At 38.9% G+C, this 18,577-nt stretch overlaps 1 protein-coding gene across 1 annotated transcript in view; it reads right to left on the bottom strand.

Moving 5' to 3' along the window:
• Positions 1-1,876: 1,876 nt before the first annotated feature.
• The window catches only part of LOC146139150 (protein jagged-1b-like), a 74,917-nt gene continuing 58,216 nt past the window's right edge, over positions 1,877-18,577 (bottom strand). Inside the window, exons 17-26 of the mRNA XM_083393122.1 lie at positions 16,793-16,912; positions 15,071-15,187; positions 11,045-11,072; positions 10,693-10,778; positions 9,356-9,469; positions 8,847-8,962; positions 8,235-8,507; positions 6,831-6,962; positions 6,192-6,342; positions 1,877-4,075 (exon numbers count right to left, since the gene is read on the bottom strand). Of these exons, the coding sequence (XP_083249248.1) occupies positions 2,670-4,075; positions 6,192-6,342; positions 6,831-6,962; positions 8,235-8,507; positions 8,847-8,962; positions 9,356-9,469; positions 10,693-10,778; positions 11,045-11,072; positions 15,071-15,187; positions 16,793-16,912 (2,543 nt within the window). The 3' untranslated portion in view covers positions 1,877-2,669. The remainder of the gene's footprint in view (positions 4,076-6,191; positions 6,343-6,830; positions 6,963-8,234; positions 8,508-8,846; positions 8,963-9,355; positions 9,470-10,692; positions 10,779-11,044; positions 11,073-15,070; positions 15,188-16,792; positions 16,913-18,577) is intronic.

Here is an 18,577-nt window from a genome sequence, read left to right as displayed (position 1 = left end):
GAATATCAAATCCCATAGAGTTGTAGATAGCATCTTGAACGTATCGAATAACTCTATATTCATTTTAAAAATTATATAAAGAAGAATAACAGTTGTTGTAAAATTTAGACTGTTTCTTACCAACACCGCTTTCTATATGGAAGCTTGGCTGGAAAAATACCAAGCTGAGATACGATCCTAACTGCTACTCCAAAAATAAAAGCAAAGAACTGAATCAGCAGAATTCGCTATACCGATTCTGAGTTGCTACTCATTGGAGTTGTTTGTTGATTAAAAAAGGCAGTATGAGAACAATTCTAAGCCTAAGAACAACATATATTTAACAATAAGATAGTTAGACGGATTACCTAAATATGCTTTTCTTTATTTTATGTTATTTAAAAAAAATAGCGAAAAATGCACAAGGAAAACTATTTATAATAGAAAAGCTCTCATGCAGGTAACGACCATTTACTTTTGTGTGTCGCCATATCTTCTCTATTTAAAGCCAAATATCGCCTGGAATTTGGCACAGAACATAACATCGCGACAAAAGCGTAACATGTGCGTGACACTTTAACACTATACTTTAACATACCAACGTTACATTTTGAATAAAAGGATATTTTTCATAATCCCCACATGATACTTGCGGACTTCGGCTAAATCCTGATCAAGGAAATCAAAATAAAGGGACTACTATCAATATATTTTGTATATTTTCATATACACAGGTTACATTTAGGGAGAATATATATGACAGGTCCGTACATAGTTGCCTAAATATTATAATGCAATAGCTATTCGCAATACACAATGATCGCTTTTGTAATCCAAATTACCGCTTTCACCATAGCCCTCTTATTTTCACCCCTATAGCCCCCTACTGTAGCCGAGAGGAGATCCAACCGCCTCGCAAGTATAATACAACTGCGCTGTGGTTAAAACATAAATAACATTTAAAAATATATATGTATATATGTATTACAGCGGTTAAAACTCTTCTTAATCTCGGCAAAGCATCATTTGTATTACCAACCCTTATATATCTTACTTCTACTTTTGTTTTGTCTAATTTTGTAATATCATTTTCTAGCTGTTTTTCATCTGCAGGATGAACGATATATAATATATAGATATACAGAATTATTAGTTTGAATATTAACAGACTGGGTGCCTTTGCATAGGCTATTTCTGAAAACAATTGGTTTTCTTGCGACAGTTTCTGAAAAGTTTGCTATGGAAAACTAATTTTCGCAAAAACAATTATACAATTAGCAATTTGTTTTGTATCTTTTGTTTTTGTAAGAAGTTCGAAATGCACATTTGAGCCAGAAAAATGCAGGCGGATAAAGCTGGGCAAGAACTTTAAAAGTTGCTAGCTGACGCGGATTTTCACAGCGCACTTTTTCATGGTTTGCCGTCTGCTTGCTTTGCTTTTTTTAAGTTCATCTTAAACTCTAGCTGGTAAAAACAAGTCAGTGTTTGACTTTTATCAAGTTAATAAAGTTCGACACAAAGTGTTATATCCGGTCTGAAGCTGTCAATCCTTACAGTTACCCGGTCCTTTATGAAAAACGTTTGTTGATCTCTGGCCTAAAGAAAGGTACATATATATAATTTCCTCTTTACACAGTTTGCCTAAGCTGTTTCAAGTGCAATATGTTTACTACCAAGTGAACACTCATGGTTTATTTCGTCTGCCGCTGTGTTTGGGGCCTTTATTTACACGCAAAAAGCCACGCTGCAAATTTCAAATTTCACAATTGTTGAATAATAATAAGAATAAGAATAATAAGATAATAATAAGAATAATAGTAAATAAAGAGATATCATAATAGAATAAGAAAAAAAAAACGAAAATAATTCAGAAAGAAAGAGAAAACCTTGAACCGCACGACAGCTTTCCAATTAAGTTCACTTCTTAATTTATTTACATTAACTTTTTATTTGTTTACCGTTAAATGGGTTGCTGAGCACACGTTACCGTGTATGTGTTATAGCGGGGCTCGGGCATCGATTAGCAAGTCAGAAAATTCATTTACGAAAATTTAAGAAAACAAAGAGGGCAGTGGGCTTCTGGGTGAAGGTCATCAAACCCGGGTGTCAAGGTCAAATATTTAAAGCTCTCTGGCGTCGCGTAGAGGCGAAACAAGGTTTGAAAGCGGGGGGGTTATTTTAGGGGGACAAAACCACCCCAACACGCGCGGCAGACGGCGTCAAAACGAAACGAAGCGGCCTTGGAGAGAAAAAACAAGAAATAAAACGAATGAGAAAAAAAACGGTTCAATGCGAAGAAAAAACAACTGAATCGTAGCACAGGATCGGGTTCGAAACAACAACAACGAAAAATGAACGAAAAAAGAACGACGCAGAAGCGTGTGACGTCATAAATCGTGACGTCATAGCGCGCGGAAGTGCATCTCCGTAAGGTTAGTCGAAAATCCGAAGAAAAACGTCGAAGTCGGTCGCTGTAAAAAGCAAACGACAGTCCAAAGCATTTACTCGTTACTCGGCGAGTTGTAAATTTTCAGGGGGGTATTTGTGTGTTTTGGGGGGTCATTAAGCGAGCATTTAGGGGGGCACGGATAGGTAAGATACACTGAAGCTAAACGAATAAAACAGCGACTACCAATTAAATAAGAGAATAGGAATAAAACGCAACAAGCGTGAACTAGTTTCATCAGCCGCTATACCGACAACTCATGGGACGATACTTTATCGGACGATAACAAATCGCTCGTGGGATCGTCACACGGGGACGTCGAACGCCTGGGGACTTCCCCCTGGGATTCCCGGGCCCCCGGGCGCGCCCTGGAACCGGGCCGGGGTCCGGGCACATTGGCGTAAGTCGGTGAAATAAAGTGTCGCCGCTCGTTAGGGCTAGCGAGCGGGCTGAGGGCCGAAGTGCTTCGGTAAGTTTGTGTCGGGGTGTGGTAATGGCGGGAATAGCAGGGCGGGGGGGACTGGTGGTAGCCCGGCGCCGCTGGGGAAGGGGCCACGTGTTCCCGCGCGCCCGACGACGCCGCCAGGGACGCTTGGCGCGCGTGCGGGCAGTCACAAGGTGTCGCACTGCGCGATTCGCCGCCCACCACGCTCTCATAAGGTGGCAGCATAGAGTCGCTCATCCCCGCCGCTTGCGATGACGTCACGTGCACGTCATCGGCGATGACGCAATCGGAGTCGGGGTCCGGGTAGAGGGGGGCCGACTGGGGCGTCCTGCGGCGGTGCCGGGGCGCGTGGACGTCGATGCGGTGATGTCGGCATCTGTGCTGTTGGCGGGACGGGGCCGGCTGCTGGTGGTTGCTATGGCGACGGGGTCCGGACATTAGCATGGCGACCTCCTCGGACTCTGAGTACTCGTCGGGGGCGGCGTGGGGGCACCTGACGTCATGGCACCCGCAACCCCCCTGAAGCAAGCGACGACCTGGGGACTCGAAAACTTCGTCCTCATCCGATACATCGTCGCGGCGGTTGTTGTAGGGGCATCCCCCTTGATTTTGGGGGTTGTGGGGGGCAACCACGTGACCGTCTATGACGTCCATCCCGTCCGACACGATCACACTGCTTGAAACCGGTGCGAAAGCGCCGCTAGAGGCGCTGTTGTGCGCTTGGGAGTATCGCTTCGGGTGCTTCCCCGCGGCGTGCTGCTGCGCTGAAGCGTTTTTGACGTTCTTGGGCTCGTTGAGAGCGACTGTGAGCTTTTCAGCAGCTGCCGCCGACACCGCAAGGTCGATGGTAGAGATCTTCTTGTAGACGTGCCGGAAGTCGCCCTGGCTGGACTCTTTGTTGCCAGGGAGACGGTTGAGGTCCGGAGCCAGGTTGCCAAGGTTACGGTCCCTGAGCTCGACGTTGTTTATCTTGTTTCCGATAACTTTGAGGCTCTTCAGCTCGGAGGATGCCGCTTCTTCTTCCAACCTCTTGTTGTTGTTGTCGACGCGGTCAATGGAGTCCGACCTCCGGGATGAAATCTTCTCCTCATCTTTCCTCCCTCTTTGCTCGCTCCTCCTGCAGATGCAGATGCACACCAGGATTGCAACTGCAGTGATGGCGATAAGAACTGCAGCCAGCGAGGTTAGGAGAGGGATCAGGTAATCTGGGGGAGAAACAACTTGTTAAATAACAGTATTTGCAACAAAGCGTAAGGTTAACCTAATGTGGTTATTTTTGGCGAAAATTTATGTCTAAGTCATAAAATATATTGTGTTATTGTAAAAAAATTGTGTTTAACGTTCAAGCAACATGTTTTTACTATTTTGCCTAAAAAATAGGTTTCATTTTGTACTTTTAACCATTGACTTTATTTTAAAGTCACAAGTTACACTGTGTTAAGAGAATAAACTAAATCTCAACTTGTTTTTTACTTTTAGGGGTCATGTTTTATTGAAATCCAGCTAGTAAAACATACAATAGTTTAACAGTTCAATGTCTACGATAAAGTCCTGAAATATTGCTGAGTCATAACGCACAAGGTGCAATGACGTGACATTTTTAGGTGTGCGGTCGCATATTTTTACAAGCCTGGCTTAAAACAATTTCTACAAAGAAGCACTTGGTTTAATATTTCACAGAAAAAAAATTAACTAGCTACTTTTTTTATACATTGAACGACATTCCGAAGAAAGATAGAGTAAATAAATAATGAGTGTTGTAGGTGGTAACACATTTATTTGTTTTGTGGGCTAGACACAGGGAAATACCAAGTTCTAACGAATAACTGTTTGAAGGACCTTTAGCACGCGCTGGGCAATTTACGTCGCACTGTGCAGGATCTTGTATTGTGGTTTGCATACCTTCAATTATCACACAACGCCAAGGCCTTATTGTGCCGACAACATCTGCCATTTGACGAACATTAAGGCGTTTATAACACGAGCCGAATCAGCTACCGCCCATAGTCATACCTAGGTCCAGATGCGCTCGGTTTAACCTCAATATGGAACGGAAGCGAAGCAAGGGCGAATTTTCGCAGCAAAATGGCGCGAAAATGATACAAGCAAACAACAGCTGGTAGAGCCTTTCTAGAATTGCGAAAATCTCGCGAATTTCGGCGCAATTATTCGCAAAAGCGTGGAGATTCGTCGGTTGTGGATGGTTTTGGGCGAGACGCCTTCAAAGCACGAATAGCGCGGAAGATAATAACAATGAAGCGTTTGTGACGCTTAATGGCGTTTATACGGGGGCGGGGCGGCCGGAAATATCCATATTCCAGCTCTGTAGATCGTTGTTGCATAACAATGAAATTGTGACGCCGACATAAACGAAGCATTTTATTTTTGGGGGCAATTTTTAAAACGCATTCCAATGATTAATTATTTCACCTTTGGGTAATATATACTTTTTAGAATTTTTTATCGGGTAAAATTTGGTGTAAATCTGCATGAAGTTTTGTTGCAGTTTATGGAACTTTTTTTATTTAGGAAATTTTTAAAAAACACTTTGCTGACCATTGAGTTTTTCATTTGGAGAACTGCACAACTGTTTTTTTTTATTAAAGGGGTTAAATATAGAAATAAGGTAACTAACACTGAGTTACGGAAGAAATATTTTTTTTTGTAAAATCGGGTATCGGATATTTAACAATGGTAACAAATTTGTGGGTGGTACGACTACAGAGAAGTTTTCCAAAAAATCACTGATACCCTTACAAACAATAAGCGGCAATGATTTTAACCCTGAAAAGGATGGTTCTTTATTCGCTGAAGTTCCAATTTGATTAAGCGTCGCTTTATTTAGTTGATAGAGCCAAGAGATCCCAAATAAAGCAGAGTCTTTTGTGGTTTATACGAGCGAAACTAACGTGTTTCCTGCTGATTTGGACAGCTGCTGCTGTTGCCAAGGGTTAGCAGCTCATAAGATTCACAAAGTCATGTTTTTGTTCGATTAAAAAAAACTCTATCGGCGTTTTTAGTATTTCGCTACAAGATCTAATAGTAATCTTTCAACCAGAAACTCAGTTTTGATTGATTTTTAGGGACATTATAAAATGTTGCCTTTAGATTTTTAGCTTTAACTGGTTCAATGTATACTAGAAAGCTAGTTTAATTTATGGGTTTGGCTGGACAATATAGTGTCAAAAATACTAGTTGCGTTTGTAAAAAACGAAATGAAGCTCTTAATGAATATATAGTGTCAATTAATAATGATATTTTGATTATCATGTAGTGGGTGCAAGATTTTAACGGGAAAATCTAGTGTAACTTTCATCTCACCTTCATGGCCTCCCTTTAAAATGGTTGTCTCAAGTCTTACTTCGGTGAGTGCAGCAAGAGCTGAGTTTCGAGTCGCACTCGGAAGATAAGTGGCGAGTTCTGAACTCGCTTCGGTAGCCGTGTTGTCCTCAGGGTCGGTGGTGTTGGACGCCTGCAAGGAACATGGATGTTTTAAGCACGGTGATCATATTTAAGCTTTAACCCCTGTTAAATTGGGTATGAAACAATTCGTTAAGATTCGGGGTCTTCATTTTCGAAATGTCATATCTGTGATTTGGTAGATTGTGTCTGCCGGGTTTATTGGTAGACAAAACAAAGTAGATGCAAAAAGTTAAAGCAGCTTTTTACAAGGGATAAAGAATTACCTCGATATATTGGCGAAAACTTTTTGATTGCTATTGCATAATATATGCATAACAATGTGAAATTACAGCAGCATAGACTCACAACATAAATCCTTCCTATATTTTTTATCAGTTAATATTTTTTGGCTTATAGGAAAACGTTGACATTTCACTCAAAATGTCAAGTATATTGACACACATATAAGGGACTTAATAAAAGTTCAACCTTAAATGCCAAAATCTCTTGCACTATAAAGCAAATAATCGACTTTTTTAATTTTGCAAGACAACTTACGATTGTGATCTGAATGGCGTCGGTATCGTTGTTTGCTACGTCACATTGTATGACGAGTGTATGACGTAATGCGTAAGGTCTGAATAGTGGGAGGGATCGAACAACAAGACAGAGGTCGTGGACATACATTCCCTGCGAGGAATAAAACAGCGTTAGTGAAATAAAAAAAAAAATAGCATACAGACCAATTATTCACGTATCGGTAATGTAGCTTGTCACATTAATTGAAGATAATACAAGTTCGTCTTGAAACGTCTTAATTAAGGTAATGTCGATCTACTCGACCCTTTTGACTTTAATATTCATTATCAAACAAATTTGGAGATGAAGCACATTTTTTTGTTAAACCAGTACATATAACTGTATTAAAAAAATATGGTAATAACTGAACTTATTTAGTTTATTATAATATGATCAATTTTTTTTTGTAATAACTGAACTAGTTGTGATCAGATGAAGAAAAAAATGGAACATTGAAGAAAACAATTTTATTAGAAATGTTATTTTTTTTTGTTAGACCTATTTCTCAATTTGGACATAATATGCAAAGCTGGGTTTAACTTATGCAAAACAATCGAAACTGTTTTGAATCATCCATGAAACATTTCACCATTTTAACCTATTTATATCACTGTGATTTCGGTAGAGTATCAGGCAGGCGCAAGTTTTTTAAACATGAAAGCTTATTCCGTCTCAAGTCCTTGGCAACTTTGAGCTCTGTGTGTTTATTCCAGTGTTACCAAAGCACGAGCCAGCGTCGCACTTTATTCGCACTCGCGGTCGAGAAAGACCAATAAGCTTTGCAGATGATAAGGGCAAGTGCCATTATGCGCGTGCCTATGGAATTCCACAACCCGAACGCGAACTTTAAAGCAAATGCTCACAAGTGAAGAATGTATCAGCTCTTTACTGGCAACTTGCTTGGCCCAAATAAATAGAAGGCCTGGTGGTTTTAAACTTCAGTATCTAAGCGCTGCAGAAAAATTAAACGTCACGAGTTTTGGACGTTGGTTTTGGAACTAAATGACTTAAGGACGAAAAGACCTTTAAACTAAATGACTTTAAACTAAACGACGTGAACTATAAATGGTTGAGATACAAAAGCATGGTACTGTAGATCCCATTCAATATGAAGTTGCTTGTACTAACAGAATGTAACAAGCATTGGCGTATGGTTATTTCTCGACTAGCTCCCTTTTAAACTTGCGTAGCTCAGTTAATAGAGCGACAGTCCCGGTATGATTGGGGGTCGTGAGTTCGAACCCCACAGCAGGATAGTTGTTTTTCTAGCCTGCCCTACTTGCATCATTGGTCCACATATTGGGTGAGACTGCGATGGCTTTTGGTGTACTGGTTGAGAACCACAGCTTTAAAATCTTAGTCTCTCATCAAAAAATCGCTCACCTTGGTGACTTCGTCCTTGTTGAACATACAAGTGACACGAGCGCAGTTGTGACTCGGCATCGCGTGGTTTGGCCGGCATTCCTTCACCGAAGCGACGAAACGCAGCTTGGGGTCAAAGGGGGACTCGGGGTCCGGCCCCTGACACACCCCCTTGGCCTTGCAGTGGGGGGTGAAGCACTCTGGGGGAGTCAGAAGCTTGCAGGTCTGTCGAGAGGGGCAGCGCAACATGTTGTCCATCTTGTGGTTGTAACAGACTGGGGGACCGCACCAGACCTGGGGTAAAAATGGGGGTTGGGGTTAAATTTGTCAGGGGTTAAGACTGGACTATGTTAAAATATTGCCTAGAAAGTTTGATTAATGTTGTTTAAATGGTATATTTTTGCATAGGAGATCAAAGAGTAAAATGGTTTCGTTTGGTAATAATTGTTCAATTGCATTTCAACTACAAGGGTGAGGATTTAAACGTCATTAAAGTTAAAAAATATGACCCCTAAAGTAATTGACGACATAAACTCAATGTTCGAAAAATTGTACATGTTTACAGTATATAGAAGCTGCACCCAGGAGCAGTAATCAAAGTACTTATTGAAAGCAAGATAGACTGTCACTTACCTTGCTGCATTCGGTCTTCCCAGAGTGGCATTTGCACGAATTGCAAACTTCGTTCCACTGTGTTCCGTGTGGATACGAGATGCCCTTTGATACGCAGGCAAGTTGTGGACCATCAACTGAAAATACACAAGTTCTGGTTAAATACTGATGTTTACCGTTTGATCTTTACTTGTTGGTTTGAGCTACAAATTACAGCTTAATAAAGACTACAAATTTATTTATGTTTTTCGTATTTAAACAAACATGGCATTTTTTTAGGTATCCTTAGCTTTAAACATTTTCAATTGTCATGGTTATTTAAAGCCTGTATAATTGGAATTGGAATTTTTCGGTTTGTACATTTCCAAAATGTGTCGATATTTTCCACGACTTCAGCTTAACCTCACATAATCCATTGTCACAACTGAAGTTTATCGAAAACTAACAAGGTCTACATTTTGTTTCGATTCACCCCATTTAAAACATATTTTTCCATAATTCCTTAGTTTTAAATCCACGTATTGCCTTACCTCTGTCGCACTTGGGCCCGCTCATGCCTGCTTGGCACACACACTTGTATCCATCCACCAAATCCATACAAGTGCTTCCATGGGCGCAAGGGTTAGACAAGCACTCGTCAATATCTGGACAAAACAAGGATGTTCGTAAAATCGGGACAAAAATGGACAAATGAGATGAAAGGTTTTTAGAAGCTTTTCTGGTAAATAAAGCGCTATAGAATTCTACACATCTTACAGTTCTGAAATTACTCATTTGTTTCAGTTATTTGTGTACATCGCTTTTATGGCGAACGAAACGAGTTTTTTTCAAGAAAAATGTCGATAATTTAGAAAGCCTTTATTAAGCACTATAAACCATGAAGGCCATTGACAGTTTAAATAATGTTTAACATCTGTATTTGCTTCAGACAAATATTGACCAAATAAAGATGATTTATTGGACCTAGAATGGCTTTTTACCAAAGCAGTTAAACCTGTCATGTTTAAAAACGCCATAAAAATGCTGCTGAAATCGCAAAAAAAGACTGATATGATCAAATAAGACGCGCAAAATGAAAAAAAGAATGAAAATCGATTTAAACCAGTGGTGATAATGTTCCACGCAAACAATCTTATATTTACCTCGGCGCGTTCAAAATTCAACCGCTTTATCCCACAATCTACCATCGACCCCCTAGGGGTTCCTGGCATGCGACTTAGGGGGTAAACGACGTAACCCGAGTGGCCCCCGGTGGGTCCGAATGGGGCCAGGTGCCCTAAGGTCTCAGGCTACCGTGTGCGCCCCCTAAAAGCCCCCCAAACCCCAGGTTTGCGACGGTGGGTCTGGACAACTTCCTTGTTCTCAGGCAAGCAAAACGAAAAGTGGCGAAAAAAATTTAAACGCCAAAAGCAAGTTTACGCGACCCGACAAATAGTCGGAACTTTTTTCGCTTGACTTCTGAGCGTTTTTTTCCTCTTTTGGCAAAACTTCTACAACAACCCTGCTCTGTTTTTCAACCTTACTTTAAAATCCTTTTAAATCTCCGGGCATTTTAACTTCGTGCCTTATGTAGGAGTAAAAAATTAATTTTGAAAAAAAAGCTTTTTTGTTTACTGCCGGTAATTGTTTTTTTATATATTTCACTACTTGAACATTTTTATAGCCTAAAAATTGGCTCTTTCTTTCAAGGTTTTGTGTCATACTATCATTGTTAAAGTGCAAAAAGTGAGCTATTTGTATGACAGTGTCTCGTAAAAATCTTACAAAAATAAAAAAGCGCCGCTAAAGGAAAACAATAACAAACACTCAAAGTTTAGAACTTTTCTCTATATTTAAAAATATAGTACAACTTTATCTATGAACTTACTTATCCTGCAGTCAGGTCCAGCGAAGCCTGGCAGACATATGCACGTGTAGTGGTTGATTCCATCCACGCATTTCCCACTGTTGTAACTGCAACGCAACAATACACGGGTAAGTGGCCGCAACACACTTTTAACTTGTACTTAAAGTATGTTGTTAAAAGTTAAACTGTTCAAAAATGCAAAGATTTGGCGAGTATTTTATTTGCGTTTAAAAAAAATGATTACCCTTTTTAAAAGTATCAGCATTTTCAAGATTCTACATTAGGTATAAAGTACGACTTGGGCTTTTTATATGTAGTTAAAAATAAACACACAATATTTAAAAAAAACAGAAATTACAATCACAAAACTCACCAGGGATGGGGATTACAGTCGTCCTCATCTGGAAACAAGAAAAACATTATTAGAAATAATAAAACACATTAGAGTGGGGTTACATATAGAAGGGTTAAAAGTATTACAGTTAATCTTAGAAGGCGAAACAATAGACTTTTAGGAAATGCGATTTCGATAATTTAAATGTTAAAAATAGATAATTTAATTTTTTTTTTAATGCCATCGGACAAAGCGCCGCCAGAAGATTGCCACAAAATTTAAATTTTGAAGAAGAAAAAGTTAAATCGTGCGTTGAATAACATTTTTTTGGGGAAAGGCAGGTGCTTTATGAAAAGCGGAGTTCTCATAAAAACGTGTATTTTAAAGGAGAACAAATCAGACACGTTTTGGATTTCACGCGTAATTACAATCCTTGAAGGCGCCCCCAAAATAAAACATCTGTTAAAGTCACGATTCGAACACCAAGTGACGTCATAAAAGCTTGCACTCGAGTGCGCTACTGTGACGACACAAAGGAAGCTAAACATAGCTGGTCGTTCAAGGCGTTGTAACGTGGGAATAATGTACAAGGGTGAGGAAATATAATTAAACTTTGGAGCATAATGGTTGGAGGTTGTAGTTGGACGTAGAAAGAATATCAAAACCCATACAGAAGTATGTAGCATTTTGAACGTTTCAAATAACTCTCTATTCATTTACAACATTGTCTAGTTTTCAACATAAAATTAAGTTAAATTAAGGGGAAGCACCGTATGTGAGAAAGAATCTTTAGCGGTTTATATATTTTACCGTGTGTCGATAATTGATACTGGACAATTTATCGTTATAAGTCAATAATTTTTGACTTTCTTTTATGTCAAGACATGTTTCGTTGATTCTTGGCCGTTTTCGAGGCCAGCATATTAATCTGATTATAAGGGATTTGTTTAGACTATTTTATTAGTGACCCCACTGGCAAAAGAAATCATCTTTTTGCCTAAAAAATGACGCATTACTCTTTTAAGGGTAACGCGCACATGCACATGCGCACTCACAATCGCGCAAACACACACACACTTATTGAGACACATGTGCGAACAAGCTTTAGGAAGGTTTACTTGGCGCCCTATTAAGCGTAACGGCGATGAACTGAACAAACGCCTTCTTATCTCGGCATCTGATCGCAAATAACTCAAGCCCCTTTTAACTAAGCGTAGAAGGGGTTTGAATTTATCTGTGGCTGAGCGTTAGCAACATACAGAAGAAATAACCCGGTAAAAAAACCTTCGGATTTTTATTCTTCGTATTTGAAAAGTTTTTACAGACATTTATATTTTTGCCGAAATTAAAATTTTAAAAATATATTAGGGATTTAAAGCAAAAAATGAACTAAAGTTCTTAAAACTAAGTTTGTAAAATATTTATTGGGGATTTAAAAAAAAATTGTACCATTTTTGTTATAATTTAAGTTTAAAAATATAAAATTAGGGAATTTAAAAAAAAATTGTACCGAAGCTGATAAAAATTTAAAAAATATAAAAGTGCTTTTAGACAGAATTATTTAATAAAAAACTCGAAAAAAGCGCCAAATTGCCAGCGGGATTTGCAGTTATGCGCCGCATTAAACAGGAGGTGTTGGGTTACTTGGTTGCGATGCGCAGATTTAAGTGGCTATGAGACGCATTGCTGACCACACTTCCACGTTTGTGCAGTTCGCTAGAAACCCAACACTCACTAAAGCTAATCATTAACCCGAGGTGACAAAAAGGAGAATTTCTTACGGCTTTTTTTGATCCTACCCGAAACAGAAAACTGCTTTTAAAATACGCGCGATTATTTTTAGTAGTTTTTAGCAGCGCCAGTCGTCGATTGTTACGTTTTTTGTCGCGCTGTGAAACAGTAACAGGTCATCTGCAACGATGGGGAAATTTATTTGGTTGTTAAAAGCGACGAAACGCTGTGATCAGTTTTACAAGCTCTTTCATCTTAAAATGACTCGTACCCATTTCGGGCGTTTGTTAAGCTTTTATTGTAGCAGTTTAGTTGTTAGTTTTACATCGCAATAAAAACTGTTTTTATGATAAAAGTCCGATATTTATCTGGGTTCAAAACAAACTTAAAAGTCAATATTTCCAGCTGCTTTCTTCTTTTAAAAATTAGTTTCAATTTCGTTTTTATTTTATGTTTAGTTAAAGACGTCGGGAGAAAAAAAAAATTATTCACTATTATAAAATATTTTTTTAATTTCGAAACGCCCTTTTTCTTTTACGTTTAAACAACAAAACTATAAAAAATAACCCGGATTCTATTTTTCACACTTCAAAGTCGATTTTCAGTTCAATCTAACATTTACGCAAAAAAAGACAAAACCCTCTTAGTGACGTCATAAAAACGCGCGTCGGTTTCGCTCCAGTGCTCGTCACGCTCTGTTGCACACGATATCACGTTACGCGCCTTAATGACGATAAAACGTCTGGCGCGCAGCTAGGCGACCGTCGTTTATTCAACACTTAGCCCCGCGCCCCTCAAAGCCCTCCACCCCCCAAAAAGCCCCTAAAATGCGGGGGCCGAAGCGACTAACGACCCACGGGCCGGTTAGGGAGCATCAGCTAATGGATGACAAACGGTAAACATTGCAAGGGCGAGAGGAATTCTCTTTTTGCGGCTCGTGGCGCAATTAAAGCGGGATCAGGTGTCGTTTCCCCGCGTTCCGCCGCACAAACTCGACGTTCTACGGGCCTTTGAAAAGATTTTTTCGCCTGGCCTTTTGAACTGAGAAGCAACCACAATTGCAAGTATTTTTTGGGCTGTTTTGCGCCGGGAAAGTTTAGGTTACTACGAATGGGCGCTTTGCGGCTTGTTTCATCTTTTGTGCACATAAAAGAGTTTCGTTTCAAAGCGGAACGAAACAAATGTTATCAAAGAAGTAGGAAGCATTTTGACCGTTTAAAAAACTCTTTAGGGTTGAAAATGAATAAAGAGTTATGCGAAACGTTAAAATGATATATACTTCTGTATGGGCTTTGATATTCTTACAACGTCTTACTAAACCTCCAGACAGTTTGATCCGATATAAGCGATTTGTCATCGTGTATTTTGATCGTTGATGATCACTTTTCGGCCAACCCTCGTTATGTTGCCCGCGCTACAATTTAGTGGCAAACCATATTGAAATTGCGAGCTTACATTATTAATGTCGCAATAAACTTAATGTCGAACTAAGAGCCGCAAAATTTTAATACAAATGAAAGATAAAGAGACTCTTATTACTTACTGACGGTTATTGCGCCATTTTTCGTTTTTATGGAGAAAAATATAAATTTTTTTTCAATTATCACTAGGAAAAAAAAACTATTCATTTATCAATCAACCCAACCTTCAAAATTAACCATATTGTTGCAGGCAATGTATCACTATATTTTGTATTTTTTGCCATCTTTTTGGTGGTTATAGCAATTCATAAGAATTGGGCGGTCAATGTTAATCGAGCTGCGGCTTTTTTCATTATGAGCAAACAATCGTTATGACGTAATGAAGTTTTTGGCATTTATATTTGATGAGCGGGTGATGTGAGTTCATTAATCACGTGCCCAACCTCACATTATAATTTTATAACTTATATAAACGACATTACTTGAATGTTTTATAAAGCATTTTTTTCCACACAAACACATAAAATTGATCGCTGTAAAGTTCATTAAGCCTACCCACAACATACGAATATTCATCGTTTTTGCTTGAGGCTAGCAATTTGAAAAAAGAACGAAAGTCCTACTATTAATTTTTTTTGTGGCTTGGCATACTTAAAGTGTGGGTTTGGTTTTGCGCATTTATCCAGTAAACAAAGTGAAAAAAATTGCAGCAGAGGTTATAACTGCTCAGACACGATATGTTTCCGGGGGCTTCTATTGCAAGTTGCTATACCACCTTTCCCGTTATAATTCAACAAAAAAAAACTTCTGTTGAATTAGTACAAGGATTAGGCCTTTCTGCGATCAGATTTACCGGCCCATCATGATACTATATAATTTTCCGGTGTCTTTAGGTTATTTAATGCCAACTCACCGTCCTGGCAGCGATCTCCTGTGAAGCCGTCCTTGCAATAACAGCTGAACGTGTTTCCATCCCCGACACATGTTCCGTTGTTTAGACACGGCTGGTCACTACACACTGAAGTCTTGCCTGCACAGAAACAACAAGACTCGGTTGAAGGTGGAAGTAAAAACGATTGGTTTGTTTAGTAAAGTGTATTTTTACGTAAACAGAGCTAAATGGATTGTATTGCATGAAAAACAAACATTTTTTTTTACTTCATCCTTCTAGCTGTACTATGTTGTAGTAAATTGTGTTTTGTTCTGCTTAAATGTTAGTAAAAAGCAACCAATTATTTTTCCAAAAGACAGCTTTATCAGACTTTTGTATTTAAAAATAGAATCCTATTTTTAGGTAACAAATAGTATAGTAACGGCAGTTTTACGACCAAGTGTAACCTAATTTCTTTCAATTACCCAACTGGCATCTGTCTTTGTATAACAACACACATTTTCAACAGACATTCTACCAAACAAACAGTAGAATGTTGGACTTGCTACCCGAATATTTGTCAGCTTGAAATTAAACAGTTCGTCGAAAGCGCGGTGATTTGGAGCTGGCTCCTGTTTAACTGTTAATTAATCAAGGCCGACCTGACATGTTCCCACGAAAGGCCGGGGACACTTACTTAATGAAAAGCTAGCAAACGTCATATTACTGATCACGTCTTAACCATAGCGTGACTCACCATAAGTTTATTACGAGTTACAATGTCGCGCTATCAGACCGCATTTATGTGGTTTAAAACGCTTCTTTAAACAGATACGATTTTGAGCCTTATTAGATTTTTTTGATTTTTTCAACTGACTCTCCAAAAAATTACACCGAAACCGGATAAAATTTTTTTGGGGGTTTTTGTAGCGGAAAGCAGGGTTAAAAAGCCAAAAATCAGTTAAAATGGTTAATATTTCGGAGAAATTATGTAAATGCTCAAAGTCGCATCTGTTTATTTTTAAAAAAGGTTAAAATCGAAAAAACTGATCCCTGGTGTCTTTAAAACTGCCATAAAGGCAAAATTGAGGCTGAATAGGCGATGTGTGCCTTATTAAATTTCCCGGTTTGGGTGCGGTCGTATAATGACAACCATAGGTGGCTCTTAACTTGCTCACAAGCTGGAAGTTCTGCTTGTGAGATTCTATGGGCGGATATTATTACAAGGAGTGCGTATTCAGGTGGTTGCCATGAACAGGTAATTGAAGAAATTTTATGGTTTTCGTGCTTGCTTTTTACTTTCTTCTTGGAAGCAACGTTGACAGGTGAAAAGGCGAAAAATTTCGTATAATTGCAAAAGTTGAGAATTTTCAAACTATTACGTATTTGAGAAAACGAAAACAAAACATCTGACTGTTATTAGTATAGGGTTAAACGATTAAATCTCTATCCTTTTTAATCTCTAGGGCTCTGGTTTATTTTGATTTATAAAGGTTTTACATGTTTCGAACATTTATTTTCAAGTGAGATTTGTCGATAAAAATGCAGTTAAACTATTACCTTTGCCTATTTGGAAACTTTTAAAACATTTAACCAATCTATGGCCACTCGCTTCAGACTTGACAGGATGCTTAATTTTAAGGAAAAGCAACTATAAAAAGGTCGATTTAGTTCGTTCAAAACCTAAATGGTTAAGCTCTGTGTTTTAAAGCACTTCAAATATATTAGCGAAGATGACGACAATCAACCTCCCTTTGTACTTACGTTCGGTGCAGATCTTTCCGCTCCAAGGCTCCTTACATCTGCAAACGTACCTCCCCCTGCCACCAGACGGCGTACAAACGCCCTCGTTGTCGCAAGGATTCTCGTCACAAGGATTAACACCTGGACACATAATATAAGGTGTTGAGTGGTGGGATTAAAAGCGGGTGCATGGGAAATAAACCAAAGCAGACACAGGTAAAAAATAAAAAATAAGAAGATTTGCTACAGAAGTTTTGATGTACGTTTAAGCAATTTAAAAACACGAGGATTAGCACGATTTTTTGCCTTACAACTCGTTAAAAGTGTGTCATGTTTAAAAATGTACAGTTTTATGTTTAAAAATGTACAGTTTTATGTTTAAAAATGTACAGTTTTTTACAGAGTGTTCATACAGCTTATGTATATAACGGAGGCAACATATAATATGTGGATTACTAAATATTTGTTGGATGTACATCATGAATCGGTCTTCTGATACAAATACACGGTTAAAATGTCTAAGAAAATGACACAAAGTTTGAATTGCTGTGTTGTTTAATTTTGTTGGAACTCAGCAATTAATTCACCGGCAAACTTGCTTTAAAGTTCACAATTCGTCGCAAAATCACAATCGTGTGTTAACTCGAGGCTACAGTTCAGTTCCGGGTTCATTCGGCGGCAAAATCGTTAACAACCTTGCCTTGTGTTTGTGTCAGCACTCAGCAGGTGACAAGCCGGCACTTTGTAGTCACCAGGGGCAACTTGGCTCAAGATTTTGCACCAAACGCTTTTATTCCGCCTTCGTTATTCGCCGAAGCGATTTTCACACGATTCAATCGCTAATCCCAAGGCCTGATTAAGCAGCGGCCCATTTTAAGCCAGCACACTTTTAAGGTAGGTTTCGTGATCAATCTAGCCAAAATGCGGCTAAAGTTTTGAAGTTTTTTTCTAAAGTTTTCTGTATCTATCAGATGTATAAAGGTTTAAGGGGCTTTTAAAAGAAATAATGTCAAAAAGTAAAAATTTGACTTTTATTAAGAACTTTAAAAACAACACGAGAATAAGTTGGGTATTTTGTCTTGGAGAATTTTGATAATTTTTATTCTAAATATTTATCAGCTAAATAATACAAATTTTATAGCGAATATAAACGGGGAAAAATAAAAAAGGGCCAAGTTTTAGGCCGGCCCAGTTTAAATCGGCCACAAGACCTGGCCGTTAAGTAGCCGTTGGCGAAGTTGAACCAATCTACGGTTTAAGGTGTAAGTTGGTGCTAGCAGGTGCGAGACATCCGGATAAGTCCCAGTGAAGCGTCAATTATCGAATACCACGCGAAGCTTAATTGCACGCTGCGACGTGTTACGTCATAATGCAGAATTCGCGCGATAATGGTGACGTGCCAGAAGCAAGCTTAGCTACGAGAAATGTTGGGAACTTTTTTGTTGATTTTCTGCATTTTTAGCGCTTACAACCAATTTCATACAACGATAAAGGCAATTGTAATTAAGTTTTACATAATATTTCACAGGATCCGTTTATTTTAAAGCGAAAGGCTCGATCTCTTTAGCCTTTTCGGAAGCAATTGAAGCTTTTTTGGGCACTGTTTGCTCAGCGTGACATAAACATCATAAAAAAGATGAAAATTAGGCTGGAATCTTGGTGAAAGTCCTGGTAAACTCAACTTTCACAAGCGCCATGTCCAGAGCAAAGTCTGTCGCGCAAATTGCGTGTTCCGGGCGCCACGAGGTCATTTCAATTCAAAAAGACGCGACAAAAAGGTGCGAAGATCATGATTAAGTCTGCGCG

This window comes from Ascidiella aspersa, chromosome 6 (genome assembly GCF_963924565.1).
Source record: "Ascidiella aspersa chromosome 6, kaAscAspe10.2, whole genome shotgun sequence".
NCBI lineage: Eukaryota > Metazoa > Chordata > Ascidiacea > Phlebobranchia > Ascidiidae > Ascidiella > Ascidiella aspersa.
This window is presented reverse-complemented; position numbering and strand designations above follow the sequence as displayed.